The 17,412-nt window shown below is 35.4% G+C and overlaps 2 protein-coding genes and 1 long non-coding RNA gene across 3 annotated transcripts; 1 reads left to right on the top strand and 2 right to left on the bottom strand.

The window, feature by feature from the left end:
* The first annotated feature begins 358 nt into the window (after positions 1-358).
* On the top strand, positions 359-5,394 carry PDF1 (protodermal factor 1). Its single transcript, XM_011630499.3, has 3 exons — positions 359-563; positions 3,240-3,651; positions 4,762-5,394. Exons 1-3 carry the CDS (start codon positions 362-364, stop codon positions 5,093-5,095), a joined length of 948 nt encoding a protein of 315 aa, XP_011628801.3. The 5' UTR covers positions 359-361; the 3' UTR covers positions 5,096-5,394.
* Positions 5,395-6,058: 664 nt separating this feature from the next.
* LOC148783905 (uncharacterized) lies at positions 6,059-6,825 on the bottom strand. The gene is made up of 2 exons (XR_016058282.1): positions 6,707-6,825; positions 6,059-6,409 (listed from the first exon to the last, which is right to left on the bottom strand). It is a non-coding gene; the product is annotated as an uncharacterized LOC148783905 (long non-coding RNA).
* A 7,807-nt stretch (positions 6,826-14,632) lies between these two features.
* Positions 14,633-17,171, bottom strand: LOC18448890 (secretion-regulating guanine nucleotide exchange factor). Its single transcript, XM_006858945.4, has 2 exons — positions 16,846-17,171; positions 14,633-15,887 (listed from the first exon to the last, which is right to left on the bottom strand). Exon 2 carries the CDS (start codon positions 15,885-15,887, stop codon positions 14,838-14,840), a length of 1,050 nt encoding a protein of 349 aa, XP_006859007.1. The 5' UTR covers positions 16,846-17,171; the 3' UTR covers positions 14,633-14,837.
* Positions 17,172-17,412: the final 241 nt, after the last annotated feature.

Genomic DNA, 17,412 nt, shown 5'->3' with positions numbered 1-17,412 from the left:
TTTGTTAGGGCTCTCGATCATGAACAAGTGCAACTTAACTATTTTTAAAGATATAAAACTAAAAGTACAAAATAAACCTCTAATATTAGTTAGGATGTTTTAACCCCGGGTGATTTTATGTTGAAAGTGGTTCTCCGATACAAAAAATACACATGGCTCCAGAGACACCGAGGGCACTATGGTCAACTAAAAAATTAAACTATCCCCCAAATGGTGTGTTTATGAGCAATATGTTAGCTTATTAATTCCCATATGAATGCACCTGCAAAATGCCACCAACCCCTTACAAAGCCATAATGCATTGAATTCTTGAATGCAATTATATAAATATATATATATATCCATGGCCATGTCTTCTGAGATGTGTTATACTTGGTTTGGCGTTGTTGAGGAAGGAAGCATGGAGAAGAAGAGAGAGGGCATGGCTTTGTGGGTCTTTATAGCAGCCATAGTTTCTCAGAATGTGGTGATTCCTGTGATGGGTGCAACTCCTCAAGGGCTTGGAGATCAGAAGAACTACTACAACACTCCTTCAACACCTTCTCAGTCGCATGCACCCAAGAGTAAGTAAACCTCTCTCTCTCTCTCTCTCTCTCTCTCTCAAGCTGGTATTCTCTCTCTCTCTCTCTCTCTCTCTCAAGCTGGTATTGGGCTCTCATATCTTTTCTCAAGCTGGCAAGTTGTCTAGTGTTCATACACTACATATAGATTCTAGAAAAGGTACAGTCTATGATACTACAATATATACAGCAGTAGTGTATGTTGTATGATACACCAGAGCCGTTGATGTCCATGTCGTGCTTGGATGGTATATTTTCCCTATAACAATTTATTTATTTATTTTTAAAGTAATTGCCCTCAAAAGGAAAAAGTTTATATAAAAGTGAGACTTTAAACAATCAAATTAGGGCGTGCCTCAATTTTTTTAAAAAAAGTAGTGTTTTTGATGATCAAATATCCTCAAATCAATCACCTCAACCTCAAGATGTAAACAAGAGAAAAATGGACTTCAAGTTTTGAAAATAGTATATATTGTAATGCATTTTTTAAACCGTCAATTTTAAAGATTTTTAAGTGTTCATAGATTTACTTGATATATTATTCTTAAAATTTTACACTTAGAGATAAAAATAAATTTAAGTCCGTTACATGGATATTTAATATTGAAATAACATTTGATACTTTTTTAAGGTGCCCCTTACTCCCATTGTTTAGAGGCTCAACATTATACAAACTACACCTTAAATAAGGGACAGTTTTTATGACACCATGTAGAAATAAGTCACCTCTTAAAATCTACTATTGAATGGATTTGTAGACTTAGTTTTTAAGGATATGTAATCTCTAACGTGCAATCTATTTTTAAGGACATGTAATCTCTAATTTTCAAAAAAAAAAAATTTGAAAATTAAAAATAATAATTCTATTAAAAAAACATTTGAACTATTTGTTTCAATTGTTTTTGACTTGACCGCCTATTTGCATCCATTTTAAAGATGGATGCTTTATACCTTAAGGACGGCGAATGAAGGAATGCAGTCCCCGCCTCGTAAAACAATTTTTCTTAAATAAATGCCTTGAGGTCTATTTAAATAGTCCTGAGATCCTGCACATTTAATATGTTCCGTATGGTACCACTTTTGTGTGGTCCTTTTGACGCTGAAGTAAGGCTTGGTGAGAGGTTTGCCGAGATTTCAAAATAGCCCCAAAATTTTTTGAAGCCGAAACTACCCTCAAAATTTGACCACTCTTTCGGTTTTTTATTTTCCCACCATTTCATAAATTAGGCACTTTGAGTAGGCCATGCATTTTTAATTAAAGAGGAACACCTCAAAATCCCAATGTCATTGAAAAGAGACGGACTAATTAATATATCCTGCTGCTTTGTTAGAAGTTTACAACCGGTGCTTCAAAAATCGGACGGACCGGATGAATTGGCCGATCCTAGCATTCTAGATTGACAAACCGGAGTTACTGGACTAATTATCTTGTGTGAGAATCAGTTTTTAAAAAATTATACAATAAAATTTTATTTTAAAATAAAAAATAAAACGGATAGGACCTGGGAGATTGATAAGCTGGTTACTTAATAAATTTGCTTGTTTCTGTTATAGAACTGGGTGAGTCTATGAGAAATAGAATAATTCCTGGTTATGACTAGAACCGGGTCGGCCACCATGATTATGAGTCTAGATCAACCATTCTTATCTAGATTGACGAAATTTAAAGCTTTAGTTAGAGCAAATATGACCATTCTTCCACCTAAATAAACACTTTTAGTGCACTTTGATGTAAATGCACGGTGCTGATATTCCAGACGTGGCCTGCCTCGTCAAATGGCTCAAATCTAACCGCTCGATCCACTCCATATCTTACCAGTTCAAGGCATACTATGGTTTGAGGCTTGACTTGATGGATCCACTTGGCTTTGAGCAGGACTGTAGTTACTTGAGAGTAATTAATCAAAAGAAGCTAATAATAATAACAATAATAATAATAATAATAATAATACTAGTGGTATTTTTTTCATATCCGCAAGAATGGTATGTCGGGATTTACCTGGGCTAGGGGATTTACCCCCTAGTTGAGGCGAGTCACTCAGTTGAGTCTAGGCTTTTCAGCTTTAAAAAATAAAAATAAAAAAAAGGAAAATTTTGAAAAATTAAAACATATAGTTAAAAGTTAATTGAAATCTAAAACAACTTTAGAAAGTTCAAACACGATTAACAAATTAGAGAAAAATAGATGTAAAAAAAGAAGAAAAGGATCTAAAGCTGGGGACATTTTAAAAAACAAAAGGAAAAAAAAAAAAAAGAGTTTAGCAAAGAAACACTCACCAATCTTTGCAAATACATCCAAATCATATAAACAAGATTATGAAACAATCCAATATTTTATTTTATTTTAGAATTTTTAATTTTTTTTATATTCCCAAGTTGTGCACCTTGCTGGGGGGAACTCAGCCTCGCCCGAGTGCGAGTGGACTCAGGCGACTCGTGGCAACTGCACAAGAACATAGCATCTATTGGGAACCTTAGCTCACCTTTGATTCTTTGCTTTAACCTTATCATCTACGAGCACACAAATGTATGTAAAAACATATAAACTCCATGTTTTCTTTACAAGAAATTCTGAATTCTCATGTGTCCTTTATTATTTCTCCCTGTTTAATTTCCATTTTTCTTTTCCTAATATCCATGGAACTCTGAAACTTAATATCCAATACTCTTCATGTGCAGGTGGTTCCTCAGGGAGTAGCAGGCACCACAGTGGATCTCCCCCATCTCACGGAGGTGATGGCAGCTATGGGACTCCGTCGCATGGCAGCAGTGGAAGTTATGGTACACCTTCCCACGGGAGTGGTGGTGGAGGCTACGGTAGCCCGTCTCAAGGTGGGGGGACGGGATCACCCCCTCAAGGAGATGGTGGTTATGGTGGGGGGTCCGGATCACCCCCAAGAGGAGGTGGTGGTTACTATCACTCATCTCCTACCACTCCTGTGTACTCATCTCCTACCACTCCTGTGTATGATCCTCCCACTCCAGATACACCGGTGTCCTACACTCCCACTGTTCCTGATGTCTCAACTCCTGGAACTCCTTATATTCCTGATCCTAATACTAGATTCCCCTTCATTGGGGGTACATGCGAGTAAGACTCTGAAAAACCCTCTTGTAGTTTGTTTTTTCTATTTTGTTTTTCTTTTTGTTCTTTTGGTTTTTTCTAGTAGAATATGCATTTACTCTAACCCCGTCAACCCATAGATTAATCTCACTGAAGAAGACAATTCTAATTGTACCCACAGTGCACTTAAAAAAATAATGTCTCAAGATTGAGTAGAAACCATTCAATTTTTAGATTTTTAGATGATGAAATTTAAGTATTAAAAAATTCAAATTTTGAATTTTTTTTTTTTTAGAATAATCATCTAGTAACTTTTAAGTGGTTCCTAAATTTCAAATTGAAAATATCATCCCAAGCAAGTCTTCTAACTAAGTCTTCTAACCATGGGAGTAGAAATAAACTATTCTTCGAGAGAACATAGTATACGTGCCCAGTTAATTTTAAGGCATTATTATCCTTGGCAAAAGTGTGTCACTTTTGAGCATGAGTTTTTTAATTTAAATAAGATAAAAATACAAAGGAATGGGAGGAATTTTATTCAGGAAAAGTAGTTTGTGCACTAGGGGCGTGCTTCTAACATCCATCTTTAAGATGGATGTTTTTTTTTTCAAGTTACCATTTATCATTGTTTAGATTATATGGTCCTCAAATTTTTGAATCTAAAATTTATCTCTAAAATAGATTTTAGAGAGAGGACTCATTTGGATAGGTGAGTCTGACTCATAGAAACCTCGCCCTTTTATTTAACATGCTCATTTTGGCCCGCATATACTTCTGAGCTCTATGATCCTAGTCCAAAATCCTTGGACTTTTAGTCGAGCAATTCCTTTTGGAGTACATTAATTTCTTCCTTAAATCCATGATAAATTCATCAAAGACATGTAGTTTGGTAATTGAACTCTGCCCAAGAAGAAATCTACGACAAATTTGAAAGACTGGTAATTTCCATCGACCCATCAACTAATGATATCTTCCTTCTATATTCTAAAACCATTCAACCAAGATCAAACCAAAGATTAAGGGCACTTTTATCATGTTCTCTACTGCACCATCCTTAATTCAATATTCCCTCAAACCAGAGTCATAATTTATTTATACTATTCGAGTTATTAACAGCTAATTAATATATTTATGCAGCTTTTGGAGGACTCACCCTGCAGCAGTGTGGGGCATGTTTGGCTACTTCGTGACCGTCGCCGGTGCATTTGGTTGTATCGGCATTCCAGGTGGTTTTGGGCAAGGCTTGAACCTCCATCAGGCATTGAACAACAATCGCAAGGACGGGTTTGGATCACTCTATAGGGAGGGAACGGCTTCGCTCCTGAACTCAATGGTAAACAAGAACTTCGCTTTCACGCCGGACCAGGTCAAGTCGAGCTTCAACACTGCTTTGGCATCCGATAAGATAGCGGCAGCTCAAGCCGATGTGTTCAAGAAGGCCAATGAGGGCCTGCTCAAGCCAAGGGCTTAGTCATGATCGCTATCTCACTATCTCTCTCTCTCTCTCTCTCTCTCTCTATTCTTTCTCCTTAGTTATGGGTGTTTCTTTTTGTGGAAATCTTTAATTGTGGTTTTCAACAACCTTGGTTTCGTTGTGGTTCTTGCTGTTTGTTGATTTTAGGTTGTGTTCAGGTGGCATTTGTGAGATGTTATCCTATATACACTTTGTCATCAGAATTCTTTTCTTGGTTTGTTTTAGTTAGATGCCTTTTGTGAGTTGTTCTTCCATAGAATTTAGTTATCATAATTATATCCTCTTTTATTGTGGGATGAGCTTTTCTGCTTCATCAGGTTCGAACAATCTCTCCCTCTCTCTCTTTTCTCTAATGTAATCATTTTTCGGATCTCTCTCTGTTTTCTCTAATGTTTCTTGTCATTAAGTTATAACACGATTTGTGGAAAAAAGCAGGAACAAAGAATGGAGCACCCTTCTACCAACCATTCTTTTGTTAGTCAGCTTCGTTTGTAGGAGGCCCAATACATGGACCTTTCACCAGCAAAACAGATCTTTAATTGTTTGACGTGGTTTATTAAAACCTGATGATTTCCGATATGGATCGCCAATTTGGAAGGGAATCAATCGGGACACAATTGATTTTGGGATCGTATGAGTTCTTGTTCTCCTAAAAATCCTGTTTATGCATTTTATTTTGTTTTTTTAAAACTTATCCAATGTTTTCTGAGGTACTCTTTAAATATCAACCCCATAGATCTCTATTTTAATTTTAATTTTATTTTATTTAATATTTTAATATTTCATATCAATCCAGATCGTCGATCTAACAATCCGATATGGATCTATAGGTGAATGATCCACCCCATCGGTATGGGTTTTGACACACTCGTTTGACGTAATAGGTAAAGACTTGAGATAATCGTTTTTCAGTATAGGGATATTAAAAAATGGACATACTTGGAAATAGAGAGAACCAGGAACCAGAAGAAATATGATAGATAGAGTTCCACTTTCAAAAGATTCTTGGCAATAACTTTTTTTTTTGTCCCAACATAATTTCCAAATGGGTTCGGGCCATATAAGTATATATCAGTGGAGTGATTTAAAAATCGTCCATCCTAATAGGAACCGAGCCGTAACCTGGTCGATTCATCCAGAACCAGGAATCGGGTCAGTTTAGAGTGATTCCCTAGCCTCTTTCCAGATACATTCTATATGTGAAATACGAACCAATACAAAAAAAGAAAAAAGAAAAAAAAAGACCACCCCTCTTTCTTGAAGATCATGATCTCCATGAGGTCCTTATTCTTCCTCTTGGAGGTGTTACCTCTGTATACAGAAGCCGACAGATGTTGTTAACTCATAATAGGGTGACCCCAAAACGGATAAGCATTTTTGTTTTTACTTTTATTTTTATATTTATTTTGTAGAATGGGGGTGTCATTGAATCGGTTGAATTTGATCATATCGTTATCTATCTTGTTGGGCAAAGACTTAACTAGAGATGATGAATAAATAAATAAATAAAATTGATAAATAACTTATTCAGATCTGTCTTTAAATCACATTAGGGACTTAAGGTTTTATACCAAAACCTATAGACCAAGTCATCTGGTGATAAGCTACCTTGAGAGTCCTCTTGGTGAATCTCCTTCACCTTCCGTCTCTAGTTTTCTATCATTTTCTCTATGTTTTCTAGAGGGGTTAACATCCTTTTATATAAACACATTTATTTTGTAACTCTCACATATATGGTCTATAGGAGTTGAGATTCAAATGTAACTCCTATCTTATTTTTCTTAAGTGCAGCTAATTAAGATTAACAAGTTGTCACCAAACTGTTAATCCTATATAATGAGCTGAACCTGTCATTAGTTCACTAATGACTCACATAATAGGATGTCATCCAAGCATTCCCACAATTTGGTAAAATATATTTAGAAATTAAATAAACTTTATATATCTATAATATAAAAAACAAATTCTTACAATGAATCCAAACACACTACTGGGTTTTCACTCGAGTGATACTGGATTTTTCCCTCTAGTGATACATCCCATTAAAGCCAAAAAATGGATCCATGTATATGGCATTGTCTCATGTTAACTACATGGGATTGATTTCACATAAACTTCAATATGGCTTTTGTACCATTATTGAAAAAATGAATTTTCGGGTAAAAAATGACCAGATAGGCCACATTTTCAACATTTATGAACCACGGTATTTTTTTTCTTGGCAGCCATTGCAAAATATTTGCAACAGTAAATCATAACATCTTTCTACACCCACAATTGGAGCATTGAAGAGTTGAGAGAAACTCATACAGACCTCTGCCAGATTATATGAGGAAATGTTAAACATAATTTACAGCTGATAGATATTTGAGTGAGTACACAGCTTTGAAAGCATTCAAGGCAAAACTCACAACTGGTATGAGGGTAGATATACAGATAAGTTATGAACCACGAAGTAGAAAAAGAAAGGGGAGAAAGCAACAACTCATAACGTAATAAATATCAGGACAGGTGACTTTTTTTTTGTTTGAAAAATAAGGACGACAACATTTGGAGCACCAAAATGCGGTTGCCCTCCTATGATGGTTTTGGATAGGTGTCCTCCTGAAAACTAGTGCCCTTTAAATGGGAGTATTGGATTTCCAAGCTTCACTACCAAAACCTAAACTAATTAAAAAAAAAAAAAAAAGGCACAAAATGAAACTCAATAAGGCCGCACCAAAACAAAATACAAGAGATAGTATTTTCCCCTATCTTTTTTTTTTTTGGTTTTTATTGTGACTATCCTTTAACTCTACCATGGCAGGTCCCAAACGGTCATGCCGGTCCCAAGCCCGAAAAAGATGAGGATTTTGTTAAGTAGGTAGCAAGCATGAAAACTTTACCACATCTTTTCATGGATTTTGAACTTGTGTCATATGCTCAAGCTAGGGCATTCGCTATAAGCAACCCGTTGCATCGACACCTAAATGTAGTGAGAAATGAGCAAAGGTTAGCTCGGGTGTTCCCTAGAAGCAACGTGTTGCAAGGACGTTCTGTTGCGATGATAAGTAAGCAAGGGTTTATGCGCTATTTTGGATGAGCAGGGTAAAAAAGCTAATCCAAGATAATAGGATTCGTCTAGCCATTTGGAATATATGAACATTAACAAGTAAGAGTATGGAACTGGTAGGTACAACGAGACGAATGATAGTTAATATAACTTGCCTATGAAAAGGGATAAAAGCTAAGGAAATTTACGGATATAAATTTTGGTATATAAGAAAAGACACTATAGAAATAGTGTAAGCATAATAGTAGACAAAGATTTAAAGGATAAATTAGTTGAAGTCAAGAGAGTACGTGATAGGCTCCTATTAATTAAACTTCTATTAAGAGAGGAGATAATTAATGTAATGAGTGTTTATGTGTACTACATGATAGAACTACGAGACAATTTTGGGAGGACATGATTAGACTAGTCCAAGGAATACCAAATGGAGAGAGGACTATTTTAGGAGGGTACTTAAATGGTCATGCAAAAAAAGATAATAAAGGATATGAAAGGGTACATGGAGAATATTGTTTTGGGAAAACAAATGAGGTGTATGATGTTATTCTGGATTTTACTATTGTTTACAACCGAGCAATAGAAGACAACCAACTTTAAAAAGTGAGATGAACATTTAAGGACTTATAAAAGTTGATCCTATAAAAGTCAGATAGATTTCTTTCTAGTTAAGAAGACAAATTGACCATCATGTAAAGACGGTAAAATTCTCCCAAGAAAGAGTTTGACAACAAAACATAAGTTCATGGTTATGGATATCTACATAAAGAGATGGAAGATAAGTAAAATCAAAAGGCATCTAAGAACTAAGTGGTGTGGAATTTAAAAAAGAAAAAAATAGACTTATTCAAGAATAAATAAATAAAAGAAGAAAAATATAATTCTAAAAATAATGTTAATTTTATGTGGATTGAGATGGTTGATTATATTAGGAAAGTGGCAAAAATCGATTTAGGAGATATAGAGGAAGAATAAATTATGATAAGGAAACTTAGTGGTGGAGTGATGAGATTCAAAAAGCCATTAAATAAAAACGATATTGTTGTAAAGTTTTGACAATGTATTTACATAATAATAAAAAATAAATTTGGCAATGTATTATAAAGGAAAAAGTTTATATAAATGCAAGGTTCTAAACAATCAAATTAGAGCGCACCTCAAAAATTTCACTAGAAGTTGTTTTGATGCCCAAACATCTTCAAATTGATCATCTCGACATTAAAATGCATAGACATGAAAAAAAAATGGATTTCAAGTTTTGGAAATAGTACATCTTGTGATACATTTTTAGACCGTCAAATTCAAGATTTTCAAGTTTACATAAATGTGCTCGATCTACACTATTTTTTAAGCTTTAAATTTTATAATTAGAGATGAAAATATATTTTAAGGCTATCATAAAGATTTCCAGTATTGAAACCACATTTCTCGATACTATTTGAAGGTGCACTTTACTTTGATTGTTTAGAGCCTCGGCTCTCTATAAACCGCACCCTATTATAAATGATCAAAACTTAGAAGAATAAAACTGCTAAAAAAACACTAAGGGCCTTTTTGGGCACATGCATTTCAGAGCATGGATTTTTAATATCTTGGATATTACTAAAATCCATCATTTGGTTTGCTGGCTAGGATATTAAAATTCCATGGAAATTAAATCTTGAAAAAGGACCCGATTTCTATGCGGCAAAGCCTCCATATATAGAAATGCAGACCTCTTAATAAATCTATTTTTGAGATGGATTTTAAAACGTAAATTTTAAGGACATATAATCTCTAACATGGAGATCATGAATATGAAAATATAAATAAATTTTAAAAAATAGAAATAATAATTTTAGTTAGAAAACATTTGGATCGTTAGTTTCCATTGTCTTTAGATAGGACACAAACATGCAACCATCTTTAAGATGGATGCTTTACACTTTCTAGACTGCACATGTAGAAATGCGATCAAGCCCGCATGAAACAATTTTTCCTTGAAAAATCGCTTAATTTTTCCACGATTTCATTTATACATCAAAACCTGTTTTTTCGAATTTCCAAAGCCTGTGGATTTCACTTGTCAACTCATCAACGCAAAACTTAAGGCACATTTGGTAGGAATGAAAATTTTAGAGAGATAAAATACCTAAATTTTTTTAAAGAGAAACTATATCAAAATTTCTAGAGAGAGAAGCAACCTCAATTTTTAAGTTTAAGAGAATGAGTATATTAAATTTTAAAGAGAGAAATTATATCAAATTTTAGAGAGAAAAAGTACATGAAATTTTGTTAAAAGAGAAACTATCTCAAATTTTAAGTTTTAGAGAGTATATTAAAAGTTTAAAGAGAAAAACTATATCAAATTTTAGATAGAGAAAGTATATGAAACCTTGTAGAGAGAGATACATTCTGAAATTTAAAGTTTTAGGGATAGCATCGAAGGGAAAGTTATATAGGACAACTATAAGACTAGACATATGTTTTATGGGACGAAATATTGGGCATTCAACTATTGGATGAGTGTAGCTTGGATAAGGATATTAAAAGGGCACGACAATAAATGATAGAATTCGAAATGAATACATCCGTAGGAACTTAAGAGCGGCTTCAATAGGCAATAAGATGAGATAAAGTAGATCTAGGCTAACTGGCTATGTGCAGTGCAAACTTAATACAACATTAGGATGGGCGATTTAATTCAAGTGGAAGGTTCTAAAAGGGTAAAGAGAAGACCCAAAAGATATAGATGGAAGCAGTGAGAAGAGATATGGTGACTTATGGATTAAGTGATGGTATGAGCCTTGATAGAATAGAGTGATGGGACAAGATTCATATAGTTGACCCCAAATAGTTGGGATAAGGTGCGGATGATGATGATCGTAATTATACATTATTATACTAAATAGCAAATTTGATGGACACTGGTTTCAATTTATTTATATTATTATATAAACAAATCAATATATAAGACTCTTGGTTGGTAATTAGAAGTCGGTGATATGCATGTATTCCCTGTGCACACCCTCCTAAGCAGGCACATAGTACTTGCCAATACGTTTCCCTGAATGAGTGTCCAGCTTCAACAGCTAAGTCCTTTAGATGATCCCAAATCTCCTCCAAGATGCTTCACAGTTCCAAGTGGGTAAGATTGTTGTTCTGTGCAACAATAGACAACGGCCTGAGAGTAACCTTCGACTAGGACTCGAGGTTACCTGTTGTAAATTAAAATGAGGCCTCATAATAGAGACCGTGCCTCTGCTTCGTATGATCATGCAAAAGCCAATAGGGCCAGAGTAGGTAGAAAAAATCCTAGTTGTGTCATCTCCAAGTGATCCCCCAATGCTGCCAAATCAGGCTCTCTTAAAACTACCATCAAAATTAAGCTTGATCATACCTGGCTGGGGACCATCCAGAAAATATACAAAAAATTCTTTTCTAAGAGGTTTACAGTGCAAAATACAAAAAGTTCTATCCTTTCACCTAGGTGATGATTTTGGCTTTGTTTAGGAGGGTGGCTAATTTCCGACTGTCCGATCAATATATTCTAACAGGATAAGCCACAAAGTGACAGGATTGAGGTTCTCTAGAAGTTTCAGCCATGCTTCGAAAGGGGAGGGGAATATCATTGTCCAAGCATAGTGTTGACTGAGACTGGCGAGCCCATTGCAAATCAAAGACTCACAACAGGAAAGATAAAAAAGCAGCATCAAATAGGCAATGTAAAAAGAGATGGCTTACCAACTCACCATCTTATGACATATAATATAAACAATTATGATACTAGCTCTTCTGTGCTACAGGCCATCAATGGTGAGAACTTTGTGAAGGAATGCCAATCAGGGACAACTTGAATTTTGTGAGTGCCATGGAACTTCTACAAAGCAGGACTACCAGAATAGGGAAGCCACATCCTGTAAGCACATGATAAAAAAAACTTACCGTCAACTCACAATAAGAGGCAGGCTTCCAGGTAGGCATGTCCATATTTACTAGGATCTCCCTACCTAGATGACGATCCCACTTTGGAATCTCGCTCCGGCATTTGAGGAAACGGATCTTCAAAGGATTTCCGGATCTCAACCCCACCTGCTAGGGATCTTGATCCCCACCATTAAGGATATCGGTCTCTACCTTAAAGACCAAGATAACAACAACATGATGATTTCCACGCTAGCTAGCAATATAACTATACTCTTAATATAGTTGAATTGCTTGCTAGGTATAAATAAAGAAATCCCTATTTTAAAGAGTAAGTATAGTCATAGACTATATACTCTTTTAGGTTAGGAGCAAGAACCCAGGTTTGGATCGAGATCCCAAAAGGTCGGGATCAAGATCCCCAAAAGATTAGGATAGAGATCCCTAACATTTAAAGAATATACATTGTACAAACAACACTCCCAACCATAGGGATCTTCTAGTCTTTCCTAATTTCCCCCCGCTCCAGATTCATCCCCAATCCCAAGAACTATGGCTAGGTTCCCAGCCAGGTCAAAAGTTCAATTCCGGCAGCTGGTGCTGGAGATCAGCGAATTCAGATATCTTTAGTCATTCAATTGGCATCAACAAAGCTTTATCTCCTACACTGGCTCAATGCATGAACCTGAGAGGGCCTAATTGACGATCGTTTGCACCCCCTGAGCTCCCACCCCACCTGTCTGAGGGCCAAGGGAACCGAATGGTCCCTTGAGAGGAGCTACCTCCTGGGGAATTTTAGTTGTTCCAGGGAGAAGAAACAAAAAAGCAAGAAAGGCCATGGGTTTGTAGGACACATAGGTAAAGAGGAACTCTGCCAAAAGTGCGGTTGGCCTCAACAGACCACCTAGATAGTGACCCATTCAGGAAGGCACAAATCTAAAAGAGTGGAAGGTAAAAGGTTCAAAAGAAGGAAGGAAGAATAGAGGTAATGGGGTTACCTAGAGTGGAAAATCCGTAGGTCGAACTGAATGGCTGGAATGCGACCTCGTAAAGGATAACCTGATTTTGGGGAAGCTTGCTTTTGGATCAGAAAGAAAGAGGGATTTGTTTTGGGAATTGAGATAGAGAGGATTGCATTCAAACTTCATGTTCTTAAGATTTATATACACGAAGAGAGAGGGGGAAAGAAGTATGGCATTTCTTAGTATATCTAAGGAAACATAAAAAGAAAAAAAAATGTATTGCAATAAAAAAGGAACACAAAGTATCACTACAAAAAAATTACTGCATTAGATGGGCTGTGGACTAGTATCATTACAATGGTCTTCTAGAAAACTAAGGAATAGGGAAGGTATAGTACTGTTCTCACATAATTTGTGGTCTCTCTCTCCTTATCAGTAACTATAAAATCCAATTGAGGTTTAGATCAGGGGAGCAAATAAGAATTGCCATTTGAGGAAAAGAAGTATAACTTTAAGAAGTGACTTGTTCAAAGAAAATAAACTCAAGGACAAACAGGAAGGTGTCATGCTAAATCAAATCCTTTTCTTTTTTTATTCAGGTGCTTAGACTGGGAATTGAACATAAGACCATGTCGCTACCACCTTTTGTCCTCCTAACTTTGAGACATTTTTTCGAGAAATAGTGCAAGTGTTAAGACAGATTAAAGGTTTAGGCGGAAAAAGCAAGTCAGACTTTGATGTCGGGAGTTGTGATAAATCTTTGCAACAAAATTTGTCGGACTTTCATAAATGTGCTGGATAAGCATCAAAATACAGAGTTTACATCAGGTAGCCGTGACTGAAGGATTTTGTGAATGTTTGGAATTTCTACATTCAAGCATTTGAAGTATGGGTTATTGAAACAGTTAACTCGTATCAAAAAAACAGAAGTATGGGTTATTGAAAAGACAATTATTTTCTGATTGTTTTCGAAGATAAATTTCAGCAATCAAGTTTCAAGAAATTGATATCTACAAGTATGAAGCTGCAAAATTTTCTGATATAGGATTAAAGCTTAGAAGTGAAATAGCTTTTTGGATTTGTTATCAGAGCTTAGGACAAAAAAGAGAGAGAGTTTTAATGCATCACCACAATCCAGTCAGGGATTTTCATGAGACTTGTCCCTTTGCAGAAACAGTGAGCACATAACACATTTAATATGCGATATTTATTTCACTTCTAATAAATGAAGTACTGTAATTATCATATTTTTTACCCACTAAATTACTCCATCCCTCCATCATTCCCCTCTAAACAGATCCAGTAAGAGCAAGGTGCAACATTTTGTATGCTACCAAAGAATGGTAAATCACATGTTATTGCTTTTGCAGATAAATCAAACCAAAGGATCCAATTCTGACATCGACTATGGGAAAAACTATTACAAAGAACTAGTTTAATAAATTAATCTCTCAAGATTTGAAGAAATTGGTCAGAACCTGAAACCAACTTAAAGCAGAAGCGATTTCAGTGTTCCAAATCATCAACACAAATACCACAGCACATCATGCACACTAAACCTTTATACATAAGATTTACTTATAATACAAAATCACCTAATAACTTCAAAAGTACCAGAAGTTACTCAAAAGTGAATCTTCATTAATGAACCAATGAAGAATTTGCAATTCTAGATGAGGCATGCATAAACTTATCAGATTATCCATAATTTACACAAGATTATCAATAATCTACAGAAAAGAAACGATGGGAAACTCAAAGTAACAAAATGCCCCTAGGCAATCACTCTGTAAATTTCCTTCTCTATAACCATTCAGAGAGAAACTTAAAATCGACTCAAGTGAGACTCAAACCAGTTGAGTATCTGCTCAGACTGCAAGCTAGTCATTTCATGGTACCCAAAAGCAAGATTAAGCTCCTCTTGGATATGGCTACTCCATTCATACTTATCAGACAATACATCTCTCTCCTTGAGTGATTCCTTCCAATCAATTTTACGCCCATCATTCCTCATATACCCATCGTCATTAACAATTCCTTTCTCTTTAAATATCTCAAATATTGCGATGGAGGTGGTCTGGTCCAAACCAGGAATTCTATCAGATAAGAGCCTTGGAGTCAATGGAAATTCCATGCATTTAAGTTCTCCAACATCTATACCCTTCGCCCTGAGAGCTTCCATATTCTCAGCTATTCGCCCCACTCTAGCACGATCCTTAGGCATGTGAACAAACAAAGTTGGAGGGTAATTTCTGGGAATCTCCATAGCCTCAAATACTCCTTCAGAGATCATAAGAACTACACTGCGAAATTTGACATCGGTGGCAAGGGCAGAAATGAAATATCCACCAGAAGAGGCCCCAAGAGCTGTAAGTGGAAGACCCTCAAGCTTATTCTTTTCAATCCACCATTTTAGTATTCCTTTAACTATCTTTCTGTCTCTCTTGAGATCCCAACACACATTAGTGCTTGATATGGTTAAGACTGCAAATTTACGAGCAAGGGCGTGAAGAACGAGGAGGCGCTCTTCAGGTAGTCCAACACAATTTGGGCAACCTGGGGATCTATCCCAAAAATTGGCAGCTTTACCGCTACAGCCATGAGCAATGAAGAGAATTGCTTTGGGGGAGTTGGGTATTTGCCAAATTGCATCAGTTCCATTCATGAACTCCATAGAGGGAGAAAATTGAATGAAAGGGCGAAAACTGTTCCATTTTAGCTTTGGAAAAGCAAACGGGTGGTTAGAATATGGCCTTGTTCTCAAGAGTATAATAAAAGTCGTGACTAGAATAAGGGCAATGCCAAAAATAGCGACCTGGCGTCTTTGTGTTTTGTGCCAAGCAGAACTTGGCCTGTTTGGGTGTCTTGCAAACATCTGTAAATTCATCAAAGAAATGTATGTGGATCTATTGAACACATTCTGATTTACAACCAAAGAAAGGAGTGCAAATAACACAATTTTGAAAGATAATAATTACTCCAAACAGTTCTCAAGAAGAAAAGCAAGGGAATTTGCCCAAATTAAGCAAGACCACTTATTCTTCCACAAAAATCCTGTGTTGGTTCCCTTTCACCATTATGACTAATTGGATAAATAACAAATAACTTTGGTGTTCTATGTTAATAAAAGTGATAAGAATTTCAATGACCACCTTTTCTTTTGTAATCTAAATCAGAAATTAACTTTAGTGCCAGAGTAATGATATACAAAATTAACATATGATTTCAAGGTGGTATAGATTTCTCAAACTTTTCAGAAAGAAAAAGCGTCAATATGCCACAAATTCCTCACATAAAAATGACAAGAACTGCAAAATAGTTATTCCAGATTTCCCTGCCCTTGACTAATGCACTAAAACGATGATAATAAAACTATTACGGAAACTTTCACTGAAAACCCCATTTTCTTTTTCGTTTTTTTCTTCTAAACCCTAATTGATCTCAGAAAATGCCAAAACAAAGGGAAAGATAAACCACAGGGAAAAAAAAAATCAAAAAAAAACATAACTGCATATTCCCATAAAAACCATCACTAAAACACTGAATCTTATCTTTATTCTCTTCATGAAAGAGTATAAATGGTTTCCATCAAGAAAAAGTATTAATTTAAGGCCTTCCTAATCTAAAATCAGATAAAACACGTGATAGATTAGTAATGAAGCTCATATTCAGTAGATATGCTCAAACTAAACACAGGATAGCACTTCTTTTCATTTTTGCCACAGATTTAAACGTGCTGTAGAACTTTTACAGCTAAAATCCCATTATTCACAAAAAAAATATTAAGAATACAAATAAAAGAAAAGATCAAATAAATCTCTAGTTGTACATACCTCAGGAGAATTGGACGTCTAATAAGAAATAAACAGTGCTTCACAGCAAGATTTGATATTGTTTTAGGCGAAGGTTTCCCAAAAAAAGGAAGGAAAAAAAAACTTTTCACCATGAAAAGAAGGGGAAAATTTCGAACTTTTAATGGAAGAGGAAAACGTTAGGAATACAGGAATTAGGGGCTCCTTTCAGTTACAGAGATTATTCAAATTAAAAATTGAATTACTTATTTAATAATTCTTTTTTGTTTTTGTTTAATAATTCTATTTAGTATAAGTAAATGCCATTTGAACGGAAAAAGACCAAAATGGGCACTTGCACAGTAGAAGCACGAGGAACCGTTTTAATGAAAGAAAAAATTTATAGAAGGATGAGGATTCAAACAATCCAATCAAGTCACATTTCAAAATTTCACTAGAAGATGCTTCAATGCTGAAAAACACTCAATTTGATGATCCCGATTTCAAGATATATGGACATAAGAAAAAATAGATTTCAAGTCTTAGAAATGGTACATCTTGTATTATCTAGACCATCATTATTTTAGATTTTCAATTGTTCTGTTTGAT

Source organism: Amborella trichopoda, chromosome 1 (assembly GCF_054954075.1).
Source record: "Amborella trichopoda isolate Santa Cruz 75 chromosome 1, AtrichopodaSantaCruz75HAP2 v2.0, whole genome shotgun sequence".
Taxonomy (NCBI): Eukaryota; Viridiplantae; Streptophyta; class Magnoliopsida; order Amborellales; family Amborellaceae; genus Amborella; species Amborella trichopoda.
This window is presented reverse-complemented; position numbering and strand designations above follow the sequence as displayed.

Bases quoted from the DNA above. Each gene is read 5' to 3' on its own strand.
- PDF1 (XM_011630499.3), top strand. From the start codon at position 362: ATGTGTTATACTTGGTTTGGCGTTGTTGAGGAAGGAAGCATGGAGAAG. The intron at 564-3,239 runs GTAAGTAAACCT...CTTCATGTGCAG, and splicing joins TCAGTCGCATGCACCCAAGA to GTGGTTCCTCAGGGAGTAGC. The intron at 3,652-4,761 runs GTAAGACTCTGA...ATATTTATGCAG, and splicing joins TTCATTGGGGGTACATGCGA to CTTTTGGAGGACTCACCCTG.
- LOC18448890 (XM_006858945.4), bottom strand. From the start codon at position 15,887: ATGTTTGCAAGACACCCAAACAGGCCAAGTTCTGCTTGGCACAAAACA.